Genomic DNA, 23,380 nt, shown 5'->3' with positions numbered 1-23,380 from the left:
TGTTCCTCAGTGCTGCTCAGACACCAGTTGTGCCCTTGGCTCCCTGGAGCAGGTGAGGAGCTGCTAACAGCAGAAAGGCTCAGCTCTAGGCCAGAGTGAGTCCTCAGCCCAGAGAGCACCCAACAGCTCCCTCTGACTGCTGCTCTGTTCCTTCACACCCAAACTTCACTCCTGCCGGTTGGGCTTTTTATTTTGGGGGTGGGGGCTGTTCTCTAATTACTGGAGTCTGGGCCAAATACTTCCTCATATGCCACAGCATAATAACACAGCCAGAACAGAGCTTAGGCCACTGCTTATGCTAAGAATGGCATTTTAGGGAGAATACACTAGGCATGGCATAAGGATGTGTTTCAAAAAATAACCCATGCCACAAAATATATTTGTTGTGTAGCTTCTCTGCACCGTACCCTCCTGTGTCCTTGAGCTTTAGGTGGCATCCTTGAGCCCTTCACTCTCTTCATGGCATACTCTAAAGATATGCACAGATTTTCAGCAAAAGGATGGAATAAGCCATACTTTATAGAAAAGAATCATTGTGACTTATAAAAAAAGCTTTTACTTCAAATAGCAGTAACTTTAAAGATATTGACTGTGTAACAGTCTGTCTCTGGCAAGTGTGGCTCACAAGACTTTTTATCCATAACTTTCTTGGATAAAGCTGTTCACTATGGTGGATTCTTGTCTGAGAGGCTCCTCCCTGGAGAGCATAGCACCTTTTATCCTACTCATCAGAACAGAATACACATAAATAGATTTCCACTACATATACCTGCAGTGCTGATATGAACATGTCAGTCATACCCTTAAAAGATCAAGTGACAAAACTTCAGGTGCTAAGATTCTTGAGAAAAAATTCCTTGACAGAAACTTTGAGAACATAAAGAATGTTATAGATAGCAGCCTTTCTGATGTGTTCTTTCTCACCCCTCAGATGCTCTTTTTGTATTGAGAGTTTGCTCTACACTCTGGAAAATTACTTCAAAAAGCAACTATGAAATACAAATTAGAGTGCCATAAAAGTGATTACATTTGTTTATAGTTCTGTCCATACCAGCTAAGCAAATACTTGTAACAGGGGTGTGAATATATAAACAGAATCTGGATAAACGAAAAAAAGTACATTAAAAGATCATTAAGGAGGCCAAGTTAAGCACTTGTTTATGCATTTTCCATTTGCTTCTCTCATTTGTATGTACTACTATCCCAGCTGCCACTGCAGGAATTCCCACAAGGCACAGTATAGGCAGTGCTCAGTTAATGAGCAGTTAGTCAGTACTATTTTGGTGTTGTTATTCATTGTGTAGCCCCGGGCCTGATTTAGTCACAAATTCTGCTTTCCATGTAGAGCTGTTCCCCGATGAGCTCCTCTGTGGTGCTCATCACAGGTTGCTTCACAAAGTATCTCCACAGCATCCTGGAGGAATATGAGGGTGGAACTATTTGCATCTTACAGTGGGAAGCTGAGGCAGAGCCTGGGCAGATTGTGAGTACCTGCTGCTCCAGAGTTAGCTCTTTCAGCATCTCACTCAGCCATCAGCTCTGAGTCCTCAGCTCTACAAACTGCAACGCCTTTTGCACATCAAACACAAAGAAACTACGGGGGGGAGAAAATTAACATGAAAGATTTAGCTTTGTGATTTTCCTGGTCTTGTCAGTTCTCCCAGGCAGCAATGACCCTTAGCCTTGTAACCCCTATTTTGTGCTCCCACCTCACTGACCTTGCACTTGCTGCAACAAATGAAGCAGCCACCTGGTGCTTTCTCCAGCAGAGCTCATCCATCCTAGGGTAAGGTAAGGACCATGATGGGAAAATAGCAAGAGATCATGTAAATAATTTTAAATTAAATACAGCCTGAATATTATCTATCCAGTGATAGATAATGAAATGGTAAAAAATATTGTGGCAAATGTGCTTTGCAATCCCCCAACATCTTATCTCTTTACCAGGCCTGTGATTAAAAAGTGTATTTGCCATTGTCGGTATCTGTAGGACTTTCTGCAAACCTTATTCTCTTCTGTACATGCATCCTGAAGTCTTTGTGCCACTTGTTAAAAATAAGTGTATTCTAGCTGCATGTGAAGAAGCTAACCCCACCAGCTGGCTGCTGCCTGATTATTGGATATTTGATGTTCCACGTGTCTGTGAGACATTCCTGTTTGCTCTCTGAGATGTGCTTGTCAAGATTTAGCTGCTGCCATATGGATCGTTTCTGAGTCCATTTCTACTTCTGATTGTCATGAAGATGTCAAGGAGTCAACTTAGACTGTAAAATTTATTATTGCTATATTGGTAAGTTTGGATAAATGTCACCTAATTCAGCACAACTTAAAGCTGCTCCTCCAAACAAACAAGAAGATGCAAAAACTTAATTAAAATAATAAAGGGCTTAGCAAAATAATAGACAAATAATTTTAAACAAAACTTCCTTAACTGGAAGTTAATTCATAACATGTTAAGTGGAAAAATGAAGAAGATTATACTGTGTACTACTGAAAAGCATTTAAAGAATAATGCAGTCATCAGACACAGTCAATATGGGTTCTCAGAAGGCAAGTTCTGTTTAAGTAATTTGATCTGCTTCTGTGGTAAGGTCACTGCCTGCTGGATGAAGGGAAGGAGGTAGATGTAGTTTTTCTGGATTTTAGTGAGGCTTTTGATGCTGTCTCTCACAGTACCCTTCTGGACAAATTGTCTGACAGTGGGATGAGCAGGTTCATCATGTATTGGGTGAAGGACTGGCTGAAGGGCAGGCAGAGCTCAAAGGGTTGCAGTGAAAGGGGCAACATCTGCCTGGTGAGCAGGGAAGTTTCTCAGGGCTCAAATCTAGAGGCTGTTCTGTTCATGATGTTTATCAATAACCTGGATGCAGGAGCTGTGCACACCATTAACACATCTGCTGGTGACACCAGACTGGGAGGTGCTGTTGACTCTGTAGGAGGCTTTACAGAGGAATCTAGATAGACTGGAAGTGATTAATGGGACAAAATTTAACAAGTGAAATGTCAGATCCTGCTCCTGGGATGGAGCAACACTAGGTACTCCCAAAGGAATCTGGGAACTCCTCTGCATCTGCACTTCAGTGCATCAGAAAGCTGAAAAGGGAAGCAATAAGACATTTCTTCTGTTTGGGAAGATAAGAAAAATCTATTCCTTGTAAAGACCCTAAGCAAGGTAAGGCAAGGATTGATAAATCCTCAATATGGACAGTGAATCTGTTTAGATTATGAACACTGGAAAAAGAATAAAACACATTATTGGGATGCAAATTTATAACCCTTTAAACTAATAAAGCCCTTCATGCCCTGATCTGTAATCTCTTTTAATATTTTTTCTTTAAAAAACTAAAGGCATAAAGATTTTGTGAAAAGTAATATATCAGTGTTACTGCTACCTGGGGAGAAAGTTAAGCCCCAAAGCCCTAAAAGGGAGTCTCTCACAAGACCTTCCTCTGCTTTCAGACAGAGAGGGCAGAGATCAATAAAACACAACTCCCTGGGGAGGAACTCTGCTAAAATGTACACAGCTCCACACTGATTCTTGTTCTTCTGTTCTGCTGCTGCTGTCCTAAAAATATCCCAGCTGCCCAGTCAGGGCAACAATTAGGCAAACAAACATTAAAATATCCCTGGAATGCTCTGGACTGGCAGGCTTTGGTACATGGGTGCAGCTCTGGTACCCATCATGTCCTCTCTGTGTCAGACACAAGATGCTTATCAAGAGGGACTCTGAAATTTGACAGAAGCCTCTTAAGTTTGCAAGCAGCCTGGGGAATAAAATTTCTGTCTCTTCTGTCTCCAGCTCTTTTGCCAACATGTTGTGCCTGTACTACAGTTTGTGTGCCAGAGGTACCCTTGAGCCTGTACTGTCAGAAGAGGAAATCTGCTCAGAAATAGCATAATGAAAATGGTGTATTTTTTATAGAGTTCTTATAACCCAAATCAAAACATAACCAAACTCAAATTTTTCAGTTTTTTCAGAAAAGTAATTTAATACTATCTAGAAGTTATATTCCAGATCAATTTTTCTTTTCATAGTATAAATATTCATGATTCTTAAATCTTGGAAAAAAATCTGATTTTTAAAAATTTTTTAAAAGCATGCTTAAAACTCAGTGGCCTTGAAGCCATGTTTAGATACTCCAATATCAGCTTGCTTTGCCAAAATGCTAGTCCTCATAAAAGCCCTCAAGAATGCAAGTTGAAACTTCTTTACTTATGGGAACTTCTGGAAATTGGGTTAATGGTTGGGTCTGGTCACCTCATGATTAACATCCAGGTGCACACAGTATCATACAGACTGTGATGAAATTGGAAGGCTTAGGTAAAATCTTTGGCTTTCAAAATCTTGTAGAGATGCAACAGAAAAACAGAATAAGACAGGCCAATCCCCTACAACTAAACTGTGTTAGTAACCATTTCCTACCTGACTTACAAAAATGCACATGTATCATCCTTTTGACCTGGATATCCTGTTTGTATAATACAGAGAAACAGGTTTCTCCTGGTTTGTATGTAATACAGTTACTTATCCTTGAAGATGGTAGGTAATGCCAAGGGAAGATAAGATATTAAAGGATGGTGTGCTCTGTTTTGCCTGCAAAGAAATAATCAGGTATAAGATCAATTCCCATCAGATCACCTGGCATGGGGGGAGAGCCTAACATATTGGGTACGAGGAATGTAGCCAAATCTAAGTAAATATTAATAGATGGACCTGTTTTTATTTGTGCAGCTGAACATGCTGAAAGACAAGTAAAATGTAAATAGTGATTAATCATAGCATTTTTTGTGTAAATTCTTCCCCTAGTACTACTATTTGCTGACAAGTACTCAGTTGCATATTAAATATGTTTTAAGTATGCTGCAAACTAAAACGGATGTATTTCCAAGACATTTTAGTTCTGCTTGTAAACCTAATATATAAAGGTAAAATCATTGGTTTGCCTTCTAGTATCTCACTCCACTTGACAAAAAATTAATCTTAACTAAGCAGTTTGAAAGGACTGTAGGCATTTTCCAACCACTTCTCGTGGCTTGGGTATTAAAAAAAATATAGTCTTCTTTTTGTAAAAAAAAAATCATTTATTTCCATTCTACTTCATACAGATCAGTTTCTGTTACTAATTAAATGTGCTTCTAATAGACTAGCACCAGCAGTCATTCATTTGGGCCTTACAGCTATTATACATAATCTTCTAGTTTGTATATTAACAAGAGGCAAAAAGCAGAAAATTATGTACAAAAAGTTTCACCTGAACTTGAGGAAGAAATTATTCACTGTGCTCGTGATTGCATACTGGAACAGATTTTCTGGAGAGGTCGTGGAGTCTCCCTGTCTGGAGATGTTCAAGAACCATCTGGACACAATCCTGTGCCATGCACTCTAGGATGGCCCTGCCTGAGCAGGGAGGTTTGGGCCAGATGATCCCCTGTGGTCCCAACCTGACCTGTTCTGTGACTCTCATTCTGAGAAACCTTTGCTTATTTATCCATATCACTTTTCCAGGTAGATTTGTCCTGGGCAGTCTGAGGAAACAAACTTCTCCATGTCACCTGTGTGCAGGAGACCAGAGACAAGTAAATTCTCAAGGTGCTGATAATACTGTGTGTGCTCTCCTTCATTTAATCGTATTTAAACCCTGCTAGTCAGGACAGAGCTCTGCAGTCAGTCTTTAGGCACCCAATTTCACAGCGGTGGCTGAAGGTAACAGGTGAAGCCGAGCTGGGATTATTGACATTTCATAACGAATTTAAGGATTCTTGGCCGTGATCCAGCCGCAGTCAAGGACACTTTGATTGTCTAACACACCCCCCCCTTCCGGAATTTCAACCCAAGAACATGTTACTTGCTGGAATAAAATACTCCACAAACAGTTGGCGAGCGCCGCAGTAGGTCTTTGCCAAGGCGAAGCGCTCTCTCCTTTTTATTGAATAAGTAAAGGATTGTTCTGGAAAGCTATTTTGTTCCTAACGCAGCGACTTTTGAGAAGGGGCATTCAGCGGATTATCGAATAGCGATTTCCCGGGGAGGGTTTTCCCCCGCGGCCGGGGGCAGCCGGGCGGTCTCGGAGAGCCGCACTCCGTGAGGGGGACGCGCCGCGGCCGCCCGCCCCTCTCCCGCGCCCCCGCCATGTGAGACGCGCGGAGCCGCCCCTCTCCCTCGGCGCCCCGCGGCATTGTGGGGGCTGTAGGCGGCCACCGCCGCCGCCCGCCCGGGCCGGGGCGGGACTGCAGCTCCCGGCGGCCGCGGGGCAGCCGAGCCCGGCCCGGCCGAGCGGGGAGGAGCCGCGGGCGGCCGAGCCGGGCCGTCGCGCCGGCGCCGCTGGGAGAGGCCGGCGCGAAGGGGAAGGGGCCGGCGGCTGCGGCGGCCAATGCGAAACTGGCTGGTGCTGCTGTGCCCCTGTGTGGTCGGGGTCGCGCTGCACTTCTGGCTGCTGCTGAGCTGCCCCGGGACCCACCCGGCAGGTAGGAGAGGGGCAGGCGGCGGCCGATGCCTGGGGCACCGAGGCGGGCTGGGCTCCTCCACCCTCTCTCCCCAGGCGCGGAGAGGTCGGGGCTGGCGGGGCAGGTAACGGGGCTGAGGCGAGGGGAGAGCCGGGGGGATGCTGTGCCCGCGGGGTTCGTCGGGCGGGAGGGAGCGTCTCGTACCGTGGAGCGGCGGAGAGCAGCGCAGGCTCCGCCGCCCGACGCGGGGGCACCGGGCGCGGTGGCGGTGCGGGGCTGCCGCGGGAGCGGGGCTGCAGCTCCCGCTTCCGAGCGCCTCCTGCACCGCCGGTGCCCTCCCGCTCCCACCGAGGCACGTGGGGAAGAAATTCCCACCGATCCCGCTCGTGTCGCGTCATTCCCGGTCCTAGGAATAGCTCTTCGCACTGCGCCGTGTTTGCCTCAGCGGGATTTAAAACCCCTGTGCTGTAAAATGCTATTCATAGGAGCGGGTATCATCCAGCACAAGTGAAATCCGACCGTTGAGGGCTTACCTTGTGCTCCTTATAAAATGAGGTGTAGTTTTCAGGCCACAGATCCTCATGCCTGAGGAAGTGGACATCTGTTGGAACAGAAACTTTTGTCAGCTGCCCACAGGTGCTGTTTGACGATATTAGAAAATACTGTACATGAACACGTAATGGTGTTTTTTTACTTGGAGTGTGTTTAGAAGTGCTTAGTGACCCAGTAGCCTGTTCACTAATGGACCCACACTCTAAACTGGTGCCTGTTTCCATGCAGGGTGTGCACAGCTGCGAGGAAACGAGAGTCTGCTGATTGCCAGTGGCAATTAATAGTGCAAATAGGCAAGAAGCAATTGCACTATTGCATAGTCTGAAGCTGCAGGGTTGTATAGGTGTCTATCTGTATTCTGGCTTTTGCATATCACATCAGCATCTGTCACACTTGAATTATAAAAGAAAGGGAAGGAAACAATTTCCTTTTATAAAAAAAAGGAGAAAATTGTTGAATTTCTAGCCTGATGCACGTTTGAATTGCCTAGTTGGTTTTCTTAATCTTTGACTGTGCTGTTTCAGAGCTTCAGAGCATTAATTTGGAGTCAGAAGTAGCAGTGTGGAATCTTGTGATGGCTTTTCCCATGTAAACGTATTTTCCACTAGTAAACACTTCTAAAGAAAATCCAGAAGTTTCTCAGTTGGTGTTGGTGTGAATAAGTGGTTTAGCTCACTTAAATAATCACTGTTAAAGGTATTAGCAAAAGTAGGAGTAACACAAATTTGTAAAAGAGCAGCTTAAGAAACTTGTATATCGAGGTTCTCTCTGTTGCTTACTGCATGGATGAAGTGTCCCAAGGAAGCTCCAGCTAGAATTAATTTAAATGATTTTTACAGAGACCAAAGACTCAAAAGGATAAGGGTTGACTCTGGTTGAGTCACAACATTCAGGATGGATCCCCTTGCTTTTCAAACTCCTGATGGAGCTTAGTGCAGCTAAGTCCAATCTTGGTCTCCAGCTTCATCAGAGGTTTGCATCTAAATGAATTAGCAGCACTTAATCAATGACTAATTTACAAAGTGATTTTCCTTTCCTAAAAGTGAGTACAGAGGGTGAGAAATGATAGGAAATCTAGGTGTATGTTTCCTCCAGTACCTCAAAGTATCCATAAATTGTTGTTATTCTTTTTTTTTTTTTTTTTTTTTTGTAGTCTTTGGACTGGGAGTGCAGGGACTGCATGAAGTATTTGCATTGTACTCCCTGGTTTCTCTCAGGTTTAGGGGCAGGATTTGAACCACAGGACCACACACAGCCGACTGCTGGGCACCAAGCTTGGATATTCAAAATACCAAAAGACCAAAAGCCAAAGTAGTTCCATTGTGATCTTCCACTGCAAAGCAAGTAGGCAACATTTGCTTCTCGCCCAGAGCCATAAATTAACTTTTTTAACTTAATAAATTATTATTCACCAAACTCTTGGTTTTGTGAATAACACTTGCTCCATTCACTGCAGTGGTTTTAACTCTGTGCTGTCCAAGCTGTACACCCAGCTTCTCAGCATCCTGTTGCATTAATATTGAAATTTGTGCTCCTGTATCTGTGTGGAATTTTGTCAGTTGTTGAGGGCCAACAGGATTTGCTTTAGTGATGGGTCTGAGCTCATGTTTGTAGGAATCTGAGGGAAGCAAAGAATCAGCTTTCCTCGGTTTGCTGCCATCAGGGTCATCCCATATGTTCCCATTCCATTCTTCAGAGGGTACAATTAATTTCTTAACCTATACAATGTCAGGAGGATGGAAAGCCCACATAAACATAAATCTGATGTTTTCCTCCAACTTTTTTTTTTTCTAATTTTCTTCCTTTAACTGATTTTGCAGGTGCTCCATTTTCAAAGGCAGTATTAATTCAGTTGCCTTTAGGAGTTTTATTTCTTCCTTTAGGTATAGTACCCTTTTATTGTTACTCTTGCTATCTTGATAAGCAGCTTCTAACCAGTTTCTTAGCATTTTGTAAATAATTCCTTTTCCATCCTTTATCTGACAGCCACCTTCAGCTGTCATTTCACAGCTGTACAATCATGCCAGTTAACATAACCCCGTTCTTCTGAGAATTTGAAACTCGGACTTATTCTGTGCTTTCCTAAGTAATCTGTGCTTCTGTTTGACATCCAGTCAAATATGCCAATTTGTCACAAATGAGTGGTTTAAGTTGCTTAAAGAATCACCATCAAAGGTAGTAGCAAACCCAGGCATCCTCTGAATTTAACCTGAGCTCACAACTAAGCACCTTGCAGCCAACTCACTTATTTCCTGCTGCCCCCCACCCCTGCAGTGGGACGGAGAGGAGGATCCGGGGGAGGAAAAAAAAAAAAAAAGAAAAAATAGCCTCATGGATTGAGAAAGGAAGGAAGAATCAAGTTAGAATTCATTTAGAATGATTTGCACAGAGGCTGAAGGGTAAGGGAGACCCTCCTGTTGAGTCATGAGATTCAGAGTGGACCCCCTTACTTTCTAAACTCCTCATGGAGCTGAGGTGCAGCTAGGTCCAGTCTTAGTCTCAGACTTAGTCAATGATCTAAAGGATTTAGCAGCACTTAATAATTCACTAATTTAACATTTACAAAGTGATTGGATTTACTGTAATTGCTACAGTGACTTGGTTATACATCCCAGACAACAACATTCATGCTATACTGGCAGAAGAGTATCTAAGTCAGCCCACACATGCATGCACACTGACAGAAAGAGATATATTTATATACAGGGATTTATGGGTATCAATTTATAGAAGTATACCTGTTAAAAATTCCCCTGGAGTTCAGTGAAACACTCACTTCAAATATCTTGGCATTTCTCAGTGGGAAAGAGTTGAGCCTCAAGGAATGTAAGGTTTCAGCCAAGGCCCTCTCATCAATTTTGGATGCTGATCCTCAGAACTTTGCAAACTGGAGCATCTGTGAGCTCCGAGAGACATCCTGCTCAGGGAGTCACTGACATCCTGCATAGCCTGCTGTGGTACAGGAGAGCCAAAGGCTTCACTCAGGACCAGTTCTTAGGGTTCTTCAGATGTTTGGCTTTAGTCATCCATAAATTTCAACCCTGAGCCTTGGTTGGTAACTGCTGGAATTTTCAAAAATCCAGTGACTATGGAGTGTGTTCCACTCAGGGTACAGTTCAGGTAAGGAATGTTCCAGGCCTGTCAGGGGGTGACTGATTACTGCTGCTGTCATTCCCTCCTTGGTCAGGCAGCAGGAGTTCCTCCCCATGGTCAGTGTCACCCTCGCCTTACCCATGGTGGGGCTGGTGCCTGGTCCAGTCAAGGGACACTTCCCTGCCCAGCTCATTCCAGAGAGGCTGATGGGAATTTCTGAGGTAGAGCAGCCCTGAGGAGGGGGAGGAACTGGTAAGTTGGGAAACGAGAGAAGCAGCTTTGCTCTTCAGAGTTCCCCTGTTTCAGGCAGTTATTATTGGAGTTGATGTTCATTGCTGTAAAACCATGCTGTATTGGATAGTGTTAGGAGAACTAGGATTTTTAGGAAGTGGGTTTTTTAACACTGAAAGAGCAAGTGTATGGTTTCTGTGCAGGATTTATTTAGTTGTAAATAAATGCTATTGTAAAGTTACTACTGAATAATGTGCTCATGCTGAGGGGAGGAATAACGATGCCTCCTCTAAAATAAGAACATATGTCATCTGTAGGAAAATGCTCAGTACTGTACATGTGTTGTCTTTTTCTAGGCCCAATCCTTGCATGGTATTTAAGGAAGAATCTGTCTCTTAGCCTTCAAAGTACCACAAAATGTACAAGGTATAGGTATGGCTGCCTTGGCAAAAGAAAGGATGAGCCAAGGGACCTCAGATGTCTTCTGTGTTGTATTTTTTTTATTATTCAGAGAGTTTTAGGAACATTAGTGACTTTGTATACAAAAGAAAGAAATGTTTTAAAATTTATTAAATTTCTTAAAAGGCTTCTTGAATCTGAAGCTACTTAAGAGGATCTGGTAGTGCCTGATAAAGCCAGTCTTGTTTCTCTTGAGTAATTTTTTTTCCTTGTTTACTACTCCAGCTGCTCTTTACTACCTATCACCTGGAATCCCTGGTGTGAATAAAAAGTAAATCTTATCTTGGGGCAGTGTTTTGCAATAGCTGTGACATAAAAATGCGTAATTTCTATATTCTCTGGTATTTCTGTGTAGTTGTGTACAATAGTTGAGTGCTATCTCAACAGCTGCAGAATTAGCTACCAGTAGAGGTCAAAGACAGAGTGAACAGCAATTCTGTATTTGAGGAGTTTAATTACCCTCCCAAATAATCATCACCACACATTCAAATGGAAATCTGTCAAAAAGTTGATAACCTGTTTTAGTGATTATTTACCTTGGCTTCATTGACTCACTCACACAAGATTGGAATAGACATTCCCAGCCATCAATTGTGCTTACTATTTCTGTTAAGCAGCTCTTGGTTTCTGTCATAAAATGGCAGGTGGGCAGCCTACATTTGTTTAGTGAGTGCTCAGGGTGGCTTTTTGTCTGTTCACTTGGATTCCTGGCAGTCATAGGAAGAGGCTGTTCCAGAGGCTTGTTGTCCTGGTTAAAATTATGTTCTCATTTCTAGCCTGACCTTACTTGCACCTGGTTTATGCCCTTTAATTCTTAAGCCTTTCATTTAAAAGGGTCTTTGTCCTCCTTCAAGTATGTCTTCAGCATGTAACCATAGGGGTCAAAGGTGTCTGTTTTAAACCTTTGCTTTCTTAAGTTGAACACTTCAGGTACTCCTAACCTGTAGTGGAAAATAGAAAACAGTTCCAGAAATAGAAAACATTTCTAGAAAACAGTTTGGTTTTTTATCTTTAGGTCAGATGGCTTTAAATGTAAACAGTGTTCCAGTCTTCACTCAATCCATTTTCTTCCTCTCTAGGAACTACCTTCTGTAATAAAGTCTTCCTTTTAACCACCCCTTGTGAAAGGCCTGTAGTTTGCCTGCATTCTTGGCCCTCAGTTGTGTCTCTCCCTGTGCAGTGTTCAGACTTTCCCTGTGCTCATGATCACATTTACCTTGGTGTCACAGAAGATTGAGTACACTCCTTGTAGGAGCTACTTAGTAATTTGAAAAAAATAAATAGGATCAATCCTGAGACCAAAGGCCTTTGTTTTAGTGTCCTGTTTTCAGTGGCTTCCTGCTTTTTTTTTTTTTTGTTCATCAGTTAATGAGACTGTAATTCACACTTCTGAACAAGATTTGTGCAGGAACATGCTTTTAGGTTTAATTGAAATCCTTGTCTAACTGGTTACAAACAAGTGCTATCCAAAGAAAGTTCATGAGTGGGAAGCTTAGTTAATTTTTTGTAAAAGTCTTAGATAAATGCTAATTATAAAATGACCTCAGAAACTTTAGAAGGAACAGACAGACCTGCTTTTAGCACTCCAGGTGGATTCATTGCTAATTGTGTGTTTTAATTGATGGCACAAATCTTATTGAGTAGGAAGTTACTCAGTGTCGGGCTTCAGCTACAAGGACTAATCAGAAAGCCCCACACATTCTGGGGAATCTGCTGCTACTTTGCTGATGCTGCTGCCCTTTAAGTTGTTATTCCTGTTACGTTTCTGGGGGGGGTGGCAGCTAAAAATTGGCCCATTTGGATTTGTGAGAGTCAGTCTTCTACTAGTGAACAATTATGCAACAGATTAAAGCCCAGCATTTTCTAGAGTCTGCTTGTGTGCCGTCTGTTGTCCTGTGGCACAGCATGTACTACTTCAGGCACTGGCCTCATGGAACCAAAATGTGGGAACAAGCTATGAGGTGAAGTTTTGCTAAAATATGGGACTTTCTTAAGAAAGAATGTTGTCTGAAATCTGGTAGTCCTGTCTGTCAGGGAGTAGCCTGCTTGGTCACAAAGTTATTTCATCTTTTGTAGGCGTGTAAAGACTTACAGACGGGGGGGGCCTTGGCAACTGAAACTCAGCAGGTCAGGTTTGGCATTGGCAATAGATGTGCAGTCCTGCCTCAAATGCCAGTTGTCCCCCACCCTTCATCTGTAAGATCTTTGTATGACATGGCTATTCATGGATAGGCCACCCCCAACATAAAACAATCCCCTAACTTTTGATGGGCACAAAATAAGCTGATGTTATTTTCCAAATTAATTGAGGGTTTTTTTAGGGTTTTCAGTTATTCTGTAGACAGATGTCTGAGACATTGTGAACTGCTGATGAGTGGCATGGCATTGTATTTTTGTATTTTGGCACTGGAACAGGGGGCAAAGAGGCCAATTCTGCCAGAGTTGGCTGAATTAAGGTTTTCAGCAGTTATCCTGTAAATTGCCCAGAGTAGAACAGCCAGAACAGAGCAAGTAGCCTTCCCTGGGAGCAGACTTTTGCTCCATGGCAGCAGGGATTGGAGGCTGATTTTCATCAGGTAAAGGTGATATACTCTGCTTCCCCTGCCCTGCCACAACCCCAAGCCTTCCCTCCACAAAATAAAAAAAGAAAAGGAGGCATCAGTTTGTGCTGAAAAAAGATTTTGCTTTGTTTCTTTTGACTTTTCTACTGATACTTTAGCCATTGTTCCCAGTTTTGTCCAGAAATGTGCAAATATTATATAATTAAGGTGTTTTAGGGTGTCATCACTCCACCACTGTTACTACTGCCACTTGGCAATTCAGAAGGACCCTGCTGTCCTGTTTCTTCTAAGGAATGTTGTTGATGTAAAACAAGCAGAAACCTCTGCCTGCAGAGGTTTTATTCTTTGAATCTGTAAATCTTGTCTAAAAGCTTGCCTGCCTCACAGAGCGCTGCAGAGACCAGGGATGCACATCTTGGCAATTTGTAGCTCTGGGGTGAAGTCGGCACTGCAGGGAGATCAGGTAGCTCTGCTTGCAGCAAAACATGTAATGCAGATGAGCTGTAGCAGATTACTTTAAGTGAAGTAGATTAAAAGGGGGAGAGAGCTGCTTTTGCTCTTCGGTTTGTTCTTTTTCTCTGTGTGTGTCAGCATTCTGTGAATACAAATCTTTATATTGAGTTAATTCCTTCCGTCGTGTTTGTTTGGATCTTTAGCAAAGCAGCAGAGAAGAAAAAAGTATTAAACCTCAGGAATATGGCTGCAAAATCACAGGAATAGGCAGAGATAAAAACGTGTGGGGTTTTTTATTTTGGAGGACTGTTGCTTATCTTATGAAGTGGATTAGTTGAGAATATTCTAAATAACTTCTACTTGGCCTACTTAGTTCCATTCATTGATTTATTCAGGAAGAAAAAAAAAAGAAAAAAGCTGCATTGGTAGCAGAAGATACAAAGCCCAGCTTTCTGTGGAGCTTACTTATTTTAGCTGTGTCCAGTGGAGGTGCTCTGGTGCCTGATATTGCAAGTAAGCCTACACTGCTGTGTTTCTCAGTGCAGCACTAATGAGTCTTTTCTCTGTCCACTCCAGCTGCATGAAATGTGGAGACTTAGTCACTCTATGGACTACATATTATGTCAAATTTCACTGAAAATAACTGGCAAATTTAGTAGTTGATTGGGGACTCATCAATAGAAATATGTTTAGCAAGACTGTGTTTGTTGACAAAATCAAGCTAAATGATCTCTCACTCTTTTCATCTCCTTATAATGAAGCAAATATAATTAACAGCCTAATTTGACATTTTATTGAGAATCAGTCTCATGGGAAGAAGAGGTGCATGTTCATCTTTGTAGTTTGGGGTTTTGAAAAACTTCAAGAGCTGTTGGCTGCTGCTGAGGTGGGTTAAAATCTGAGCAGGGTCAGCAGACTGCCTGTCAGTGGTGACCTCTTTCCATGGCCAGCTCAGCAGGACACACACCTCTGCATCTTTAGTTGTGTCTTCTAATGGCACAGCTTTGTACTCTACATATGCACTTGTTGATTTTTTCCTGTGTCTCTCCCAAACTTTGGTCTGTTGCTGGTTCTCAGTCAAGCCTCACCAGCACTTTCACCCATTTCATGAAAATTGGTGCCTGAGAATCCTGTGAAAGCTTCCTGAAGCTGATACTGAGGTGAAAATCTTTACCAATAAAAGTACAAGTGTGGTCAGATGTCAGAGAATTGTATGGAAGCCAGTCCTTACAAATATCAGAGCCCAAGAAAGCTTCAGTAGGAGCTTACCATGAACAATGTGACACAAGGTAGTGATAGACTGGACTTGGTAGCTTGGAGCTGACAGAAGTACTGCTGGCAGCTGCTTGCTTTCATGTGTTTGTAGGTTTTGCTGTGGATTAACAAGCAGGCTTTGTGTATTTATCTCAGGTTCTACTGAGAAGTCCTGGTGTAAGTAATGCAACCAAGGCGCAACTTGGAATAAGTAAGGGTTCAAAAGTAAGGTAGGCAGTGGTAGTGTGACCTTTGGGTTGGAAAGCTTCCTGTCCTTCTCCATACCTTTGGTCTGCAACACTTTAGGGTTTATAATGGATGTGATATGTAGCTTTTTTCTTTTCCTTTTTTTCACCCCCTTCACAAACTACAGAATTTACGTTTTTTTCTTGTCTTTGAAATCAGAAAATATAGAGGTGTAATTGTCTTGCACAAGCAGTTCCAGGTGAGAGCAATGTATATGATATGATACAGTCCAACACTGAAAATTTTGGCCTAAAAGTGCACAGAAATAGAATGGAAGATAAATAGCTTTGGTCCTCAGTGGCAAGTATTGATTGCTTGTCTAAATTGTCACTATTGACTTTGAGGTCAGCAATGTTTTCTCTTAAATTAGGCAGCATCAGAAAATATTTATGCTCATATTGTAATTATTCTTATAAATTTATAATAGCTCTAGTTTTTTCCCTGTACTTCTCACTTTATCTACCTTTTTTAAAATAGTGCAAGTTCAGAGAAACACATATGAATCTATTTTCCTGAAATCTTAGCATTATTCCTATTTTTCCATAGGAAGTAGAAATCTTTACTAACAAGCAAAAAAATGTTTTGTCTGTTTTGTCAAAGTAAGCTTGCTATTTTTTTTTTCATTTTCAGTGGTTTTAAAAGTAAAATTACATAACTCTTGGGACAGAGAAGACAGACAATCTTCTGAATATAGACCACTGCAATGCTGTTCAGAAAGTAATAGGATATTAATTCTGAAGCATCTGTTACATTAACATTGTTCCCATGTGGATAGTTCATAAGGAAAAGCTTCACTCATTTTAAAACAGAAACTAATTAAAAGTATATTTGATTTGAGTAGCTTATTTTTAGTTTGTCTTTTTTTTAATTCATTCAAGCTAGTTTATGCTATTCTGAGTCAAGTCACTTGTGCCCTTAGTTTTATTTTTCTTTAATTTTGATTTAGTGGGATGGTTCTGCTTCTTGTTAAAAGTGATGTCTTAAAAAAGAAATCTGTGCAAACAGTACCTCATCTGCAGTCCACAAGTCTAGTAGTCATATTAGACCTGTGAACTTTATACTGCAAGGCTTGGAATTAAGGCTGAAGAATAATCAAAGGATTGATGAAGAACAGGGGAAAAAAAGGGATGTGTAAGCAGGGATTTGCTATAGTGTTGTACTTTATAAACATATGTCTGTCTCATGTATCTCTGCTGTCTTGGAGAGATAATAATTCTTGGCTATGTAATGACCTGGCTATGTATGAGGACATGCAGAGCCTCTGGATAAATTATATTTACCTGCATAGAGGAAAACTAAATTGGTATTTTGATTGAACAGTGTCTTTGACGTATAAGTTTCTTCAGGTATTATATAGGGCACTAGATTTGCTGCTCTGTAGCAAACAAATCTTATTCCTAAACCTCGCCATCAACTCAGTTATGGTTGTTGTTGTAAGAGGTGCAGCAGTAACTTCAGTGAAAAAATGAAGACTGTAACTAATGGCTCATTGCTTGGGAATTTAAGTCGTTCTGAGCCTAAATTGATGGAAGCTTCTTTTAATAGGTTGATGTTCAGCTTAAGTAATTGATAATCTTGTAGCTGCTTTCATTTAAATGACGGTGGAACTTAACCTTCTTAGAGAAAATCAGTGTTTGCATAATTAGAACTGAAATATTTAGTGGGAAATAGAATGGGTAAGGTTACCTGTGGAAACATCACTGTAGTTTTTCTGCTTTTGCACTGTTCTGAGAATCAATTCCAGAGCAGTTTTATTTGGCTTTTGGAAATAGTCCTAAAGAACAACAACAAAAAAAATCTTGTTGAAATCTTGATACTGATTCAGCATGGAACAGAGCAAGACCATGGCCTCTCCATTGCCTGCTGAACACTGACAGTGGGATATAAGGCTAGACGGATGTCTGCTGGGATTTGGCACAGCAGTTTTTGTGGCAGATGCTGTGAGGTCCTAGGTTAGTGAGCAATGTAAAAGAACCCATCTATTCACCTTCAAAGTGGAGAAAGGGAATGCTGGTACAGAAGGTGGAGTCTGGATAATAAATCAACTCTTTCTAGTGGGAGTTCACAATACAGACTTGGCAGTGTTTTTAGTCTCTTAATTAGATTCTAAAAAATCTTGTCTGTGCTATACGCAGTTGTTTAAAGTGCACTCACCACTTACATTTGTTTTCTTTATCTGCAGCCCAATGAAAAACATAGTGAGATGAGAGGGAAGTAATCCTTTGCTAAAGTTTAATACAAATCTGTCTTAACTCTAGGATGTCGGATAGATTAAACGAAGCAAATTCACTTTAGCTACTTGCCTGACTGTTTACAGACTCTAAATCAGAGCTTCTCAGGTCTCTATCTGGTCGTAATCCTGCTTGAAATCAAGTTCAGGTTTCATGATCTCTAAATTAAAACAGCACAAGCTAAATCCTGGATTACAAGTATTGGCAGTGGCATCCAGCTTTGAATAAAGCCAGAGCATTCCTGTGTAGGGATGTAACACCCTGTGTGAAGGCAGAGTGGTATTCCACTTCAAAAGGTTAGAAATAATGGTCCTTGAGATCCCACACTGAAACTGTGAGGCAGAAAGGTGGTCCCAGCAACTTTAGGAAGCACAGGGAAAATGGGCATGTGAGTGAAGGTTTTGATGTATTGAAAATGTTTCTCTGATTCTGAACCAAGAATACAAAAGTAATACTGCTGCTTGTTTTTAGTGTTTCAGTTCTCTTGCTTTTGAGATGTCCTTTAATCACAGAATTTCAGAATGGTTTGGGTTGAAGGGACCTTAAAGATCATCTAATTTCAACTCCCCTGCCTTGGGCAGGGATGACTCCCACCAGACCTGGTTGCTCAAAGCCCCATCCTACCTGACCTTGAACAATTCCCAGGATTGAGTTAGCCACAACTTTTCTGAGCAACCTTTTCCAGTGTTTTACCACCATCTGAATAAAGAACTTCCTCCCAACATCTAATCTCAGTCTCCCCTGTTTTAGTTTAAAACCCTTTCCCTTGTCCTATCGCTGTCTGCATCGCTCACCCTCCTTTTTGTAAGCCCCCTTTAAGTTCTGGAAGGCTGGAATTAATTATTGCTTGCAACTCAGGCTTGTGGTAATATGTGCATAAAGTAAATATTTGTCACTTTCTCCTTGTAGGTCCGCTGTCCCTCTTTCCTCAATGGAAGCTGAAGCACTATGATGTTGTTGTGGGCGTTTTGTCAGCTCGGCACAATCACGAGCTCCGCAGGGTTATAAGGAGCACTTGGTTCAAGCACCTGAAAGAACATCCTGCCCTGAGCCAACGGTAACCTTCACTGTTCTGTGGTTTGGCCAGGGGGGCAGGGCTGTCATGCTGAAATATCTTGATTTAATAATTTTTGTTTTAAAGTGTTTCCTAGTTTATTAGTTTGTTTGTTTTTTAGCATCTTGTATTCTGATAGATTTTTTTAAAAGTCTGCTTAATAGTATATAAGAATACTTCTTGCCTGGGGCTGTAACTACTTTTTATACACTGCTGTTTGCTTTTGCAATTACTTGCCACTGTTTATTAGTGATGTATAAGCCTTTCTGTTTTTTGTGTTGTAATGTATGGTGTGCAGCTTGAATCCTTGGTAATCTAGGATTTTTGAAAGCAGGCAGGATTGCATTTGGTGAGAGAACCACAAAAGCTCTTGCAAACAGCCTCAACTGTAAAGTTCAGATTTATTTCCTACTGAACCAGGTGCACCAAACTGCTGCAGTATGAGTGGCACTTCCTGATTCCTTGCATAGACCTGACAGTGTACAGACAGGTCTGTTTTTGCTGAGAAACTCTGCAGCAGTTCATCCCCAGAAATGCTGCATCCTCACACCTTGGTGCCTGCCTTGCACTGAGAGCATTTTGCTGTTCCCAGATTTGTGTCAGCATGCAGCCTGGAGTGCAGCGCAGCCACCTCAGTCATCTAAAAAGTGACCTTTCATAGCTTATATGGAGTTCTGGGAGGACGTTTAGCTGCTAGGTGAAAAGACAGGCAAAGGTGGATCCTTGCTCTTTGTGCTTACTTGATGTCATCCTACTAAGGAATAACCATGATTGGAGCTGGAGAGGAACCTCTTGTTTTGCTACAGCCCCAAGCTGAAATATTTCATTGTAACAGACAGTCTGGAATCCTTGTTCCTCCTTTGATGCTTATGAGTCTTTTTTCTTACTATTTTTTTCATTGACATTTGAATGCGTAGTATTTAAACAATCTTGAATTAACTAACAAACCCGAGCTAGCAAGGGCAGGTCTCTGGGATCCTTCAGTGTTGCCTTAGGTCTTTTTTCTGTTTAGTGTGCTAGCTGTCTTGTATCTCATTTCTAGCTGCCAATCTTCTTGTGACCTCATAATGTAAAATGTTACTGTGGATTTGGAATTGAGCTCCTATGAGGGGATTCGTGTGGTTGCTCTGCATACCAACTGTCATTGCTGATTTTTAAGAGGTTCAAAATCTGCCTGTGAAAGGCAGGTCAGGGTGATAAAATTAAGTTTATTGAAGATGGAGGGAGGAGGGAAGAGAACTGGTGTTAATAAAAGCAAATTATTTTAGTGTCCTTGTGAAGTTTATAATAGGTGCGCATGGTTGTGCTGTGCCAGTGAAGGACAGAGAAGACCCCTACTCCTGCAAACTTCTGAACATCAGCAACCCAGGTATAGAAGTTGACTTTTAAAAATTCTGTGGTCTGAACTAGAGCTAGTCATCTCTCCTGAGAGTGGTTTGAGGAGTTTCATTGAGACAGCTAGTCTTGAAAACAAATACCTCCTAGAACTTGTTGCATAACCTTCCTGTAGGTACTATGTGCAGGCCAGAAAGGGAGAGATTTCTGGGCATGTGAAGGGCAGTCCATTGACTTCTAATGGATTTGCATTTTTCTTGTGTCACCAGACAGTCTCGCCCATGTACAATACATTTTTATTTGATGTATGTGTTAAATGAAGTTGGAGAGACAAAATGACCTGGCATAGTGTCAAATGTGAATAAAGTAGCAAGGTGACAGTCTTGAGTGTCAGATGGACTTCTCTGGTGACAAAGTGAATTCTCTAAGCAAGTCTGGCTTATTGGTTTTTGATTCTGCTTTAGAGAGAAAACAATTAAGAAATGTGAAATGGAGGAAAAATTTAAATACCATACAAAAATTCCTGACTAAAATTGTATATTTTTCCTGTCTCCTTTTGGATTTTATTTCATTCTTGCTCTTTAATACAAGTTAACTAAAGACTGCTAGGTACCTGAGCCATGACTGAACACAAAATGTAATTTCTGTTACTTTCTCTTTGAATGACAACATCCTCTGTTTCTGAGTATAAACGGTACCTCAGGGCTTAGGTAGGCGATAATGCTGAAAAGCAGACAGCTGAATTGAGTGGAGGTGTGTGCCATTTTGATACATGAATAATTATTTTATTATGCTAATATACATGTATTCATGCAGTCAAATAGCATTTTTGTCTTCCTGCTGTGGATTTATTGTGTTTCTAATCTTTGCCCAGTGGATATGTAGGCATTGAGTTGCAATTGCTATTAGCCTGCAGATTGCTGTATCACTGAAATTTTTCTTGCTGCAATGTGCAGCCCATTGTATTTTCTTTCACTCCAGTGTTTGATTATCCTTGTGCACTTGTTAGCCATGCTAATTAACCAGAATGCTTTGCATGCAGGCAGTGTGCTTTGTGTGTGTCCAGGAACTATGAACTTTTCTCCCCTTACCTCTGGCCTTTCCTTTTCATTCAGTTTTGAATCAGGAAATTGAAGCATTCAGTCTCCCTGAGGACATCCCTTCTGTGCTGTCTGAAGACAGAATTGTCAGTGTGAACTTCCGTGTGCTTTACCCCATTGTCATCACCAGCCTTGGGGTGTTTTATGAGGCTGATGGGGTGGGATTCCAGAGGAACATCACTGTAAAGCTCTACCAGGCAGAACATGAGGTAGAGTGCTGTAGTTATTTTTTGAAAGCATGATATCTCTTTTCTGTGCATTAAGTTCTTAAAGAAAGTGACATGCTGTGTTGGTGAGTTAGAAGAGAAATACTTAACTGACAAGTTTATGAATTATATTTTTCTTCTGTTCCATTTTAAATTCTCATATACATATACAAAGGCACATCCTGGATGAAAAAAGGATGAAATTCCCCAAGTGCTATGTGTTAATCTAGATGCTGTTATGAAAGAGCACTTACATTTAATTCCAATGCACAATTTTTTGTTTGTATTTGGTGTTCTAAATATTGATAGTTATTAAGGAATAAAAATTAAGCTATCTAATATACTTAAAATGCCTGCAGAAACATATATTTAGTGTCTTCAAGCAGAGATGCAGGACAGCTGTAATTTTTTCTTGTCTGTCTTCTGGCAAGACATTTTAAGATTTCTAGAAACTGTTACAATTTACTGGTAATAATCAAACTTCATTGATAATTTCCCCCAGTCCCAAGCTGTTATGGGCTTGATAGAATAGCTTTGTGATTTGGAGGGAAAAAAAATTTGAGCAATATTGTTGTATTTGATAGATTACATTTATCTCAATTTGATAGGCCAATTTCAAAACTTCTGCCTGTGCTACAGTAAACTATGACTTCCATGATGAACTTCCAAGGAGTTTGGTTTATAATAGCCGTAATAAAAATAAAGTTATACTGTAATCAAGTTCACGTTTCCTAAATTGTAGAGTTCCTAAATGTTCAGTCTGATAATTTTATTTGCATTAGATTTTTACTTCCAGTGAGGGAGAAAAGTTGGTATCATAAGAGAGCTTGGAAACTCTTTTCTGAAGATTGGAATTTGGCAATACAGAATCTTTTTGTAATTTGTTATTATGGAAGAGCCATTTTATGGCCTGTATAATGCAGTAGCACTTAAAAAAACCCCACAACACACATCAAAATCTTGTTTTTTTCCCGTTGTTCACAGGAAGCCATCTTCAGTGCTCGCTTTAGTCCGCCGAGCTGTGGAGTGCAGGTGAACAGATTGTGGTACAAGCCAGTAGAGCAGTTCATTTTGCCAGAGGTATGTGCAGTACCAGAACTGCCAGCAGTTCTTTTAAGTCATCTGGGCAGACTGACTGATAAAAGTGGCCTTGGCTTGAGGCAGAAAAAGGCGAGTGAAAACCTCTAGAATGTTAGTTCACAGAATCCCAGAATGGGTAAGTAGTTGCAGGGATATGCTGAAATCCAGTATTTGTTTTATAGCATCCTATTATCACCGCTAGTTATAAAGCATAAGCCTGGAAAATCTAAATTGATAAAAAATTACTTTGTCAAATAGTAGCAACTTCAGAAAACTTATCTATTTCTGGTTGCAAACTGTACCTGCTTTGATTCTGTGGGAGAGTTTACCAGAACATGTGGTGCTTCTTTTCCCCTTCTGCTTTATCAGACATTAGCACACAAGATAGGGAGGGGAGGATGGCACAGGTTTCTAGGGAACAGCTGGAAAAGAGGTTTCTGCATCTGATGGCTTGGACATAACATCAAGATATTGTGTGTTATGTTTGCAGTGACAGGGTTGTTTGTTTTTGGTATAGGGATATGGAACATACTTGTGGCTGCATAGGAAGGAAGAGGATTTAACACAAAAGAAGAATATCGTAGGAAAATACCGTGATGATTTTACAAAAAGGAACAGAATACCCATAGGAAAATAGCGTGATGATTTTACAGTGAAGGTTTAATGAATAAAGGTTGGTGAAGGAGAATTCTAGTTAGCAGACCCTGTCAGGTACAAGGAATTGGTCTCAGTGGACCAGTGATCTCTCACTAGATATCTCAGCTACCATTTTAGACAGATTCCCTTAATTTAAATATTTTCCTGGACTCTTGCTGCTGTTTCTGTAAGCTGTCTTCAAGTCTAGGTTGTTTTATTACTAAAGAAACTGTGTTATGAAAGAATGAAGCAAGAAAAGACTGAAGAGGGAAGAGAGGACAGTTTGGGCCAGTTTATTCCCTGATTTATTCCCCTGGCTCTATACTAATGAGTGTATTTGGAAATCTATTAATTTTAAGGGGAATCTGCAGCTGACTGATTGATTTATCATCTTAGACAGTGTTTACTGAATACTGTGCAGGTTGTTATGCTGGCAGAAGACCTT

At 41.2% G+C, this 23,380-nt stretch overlaps 1 protein-coding gene across 2 annotated transcripts in view; it reads left to right on the top strand.

Annotated features, from left to right (window-relative positions):
• Positions 1 to 6,301: 6,301 nt before the first annotated feature.
• B3GALNT2 (beta-1,3-N-acetylgalactosaminyltransferase 2) overlaps positions 6,302 to 23,380 on the top strand; it is a 30,056-nt gene continuing 12,977 nt past the window's right edge. Inside the window, exons 1-6 of one of the 2 annotated variants that reach the window (XM_058801203.1) lie at positions 6,345 to 6,465; positions 8,817 to 8,879; positions 18,434 to 18,581; positions 19,847 to 19,947; positions 21,029 to 21,222; positions 22,204 to 22,299. In XM_058801203.1, coding sequence (XP_058657186.1) covers positions 6,372 to 6,465; positions 8,817 to 8,879; positions 18,434 to 18,581; positions 19,847 to 19,947; positions 21,029 to 21,222; positions 22,204 to 22,299 — 696 coding nt within the window. In that variant the 5' untranslated portion in view covers positions 6,345 to 6,371. Of the gene's footprint in view, positions 6,466 to 8,816; positions 8,880 to 18,433; positions 18,582 to 19,846; positions 19,948 to 21,028; positions 21,223 to 22,203; positions 22,300 to 23,380 lie in introns of both variants that reach the window. The other variant, XM_058801204.1, reaches the window with a different exon arrangement.

Source organism: Ammospiza caudacuta, chromosome 3 (genome assembly GCF_027887145.1).
Source record: "Ammospiza caudacuta isolate bAmmCau1 chromosome 3, bAmmCau1.pri, whole genome shotgun sequence".
NCBI lineage: Eukaryota > Metazoa > Chordata > Aves > Passeriformes > Passerellidae > Ammospiza > Ammospiza caudacuta.
Note: the sequence above shows the minus strand (reverse complement) of the source record. Positions and strands in the feature narration are given on the sequence as shown.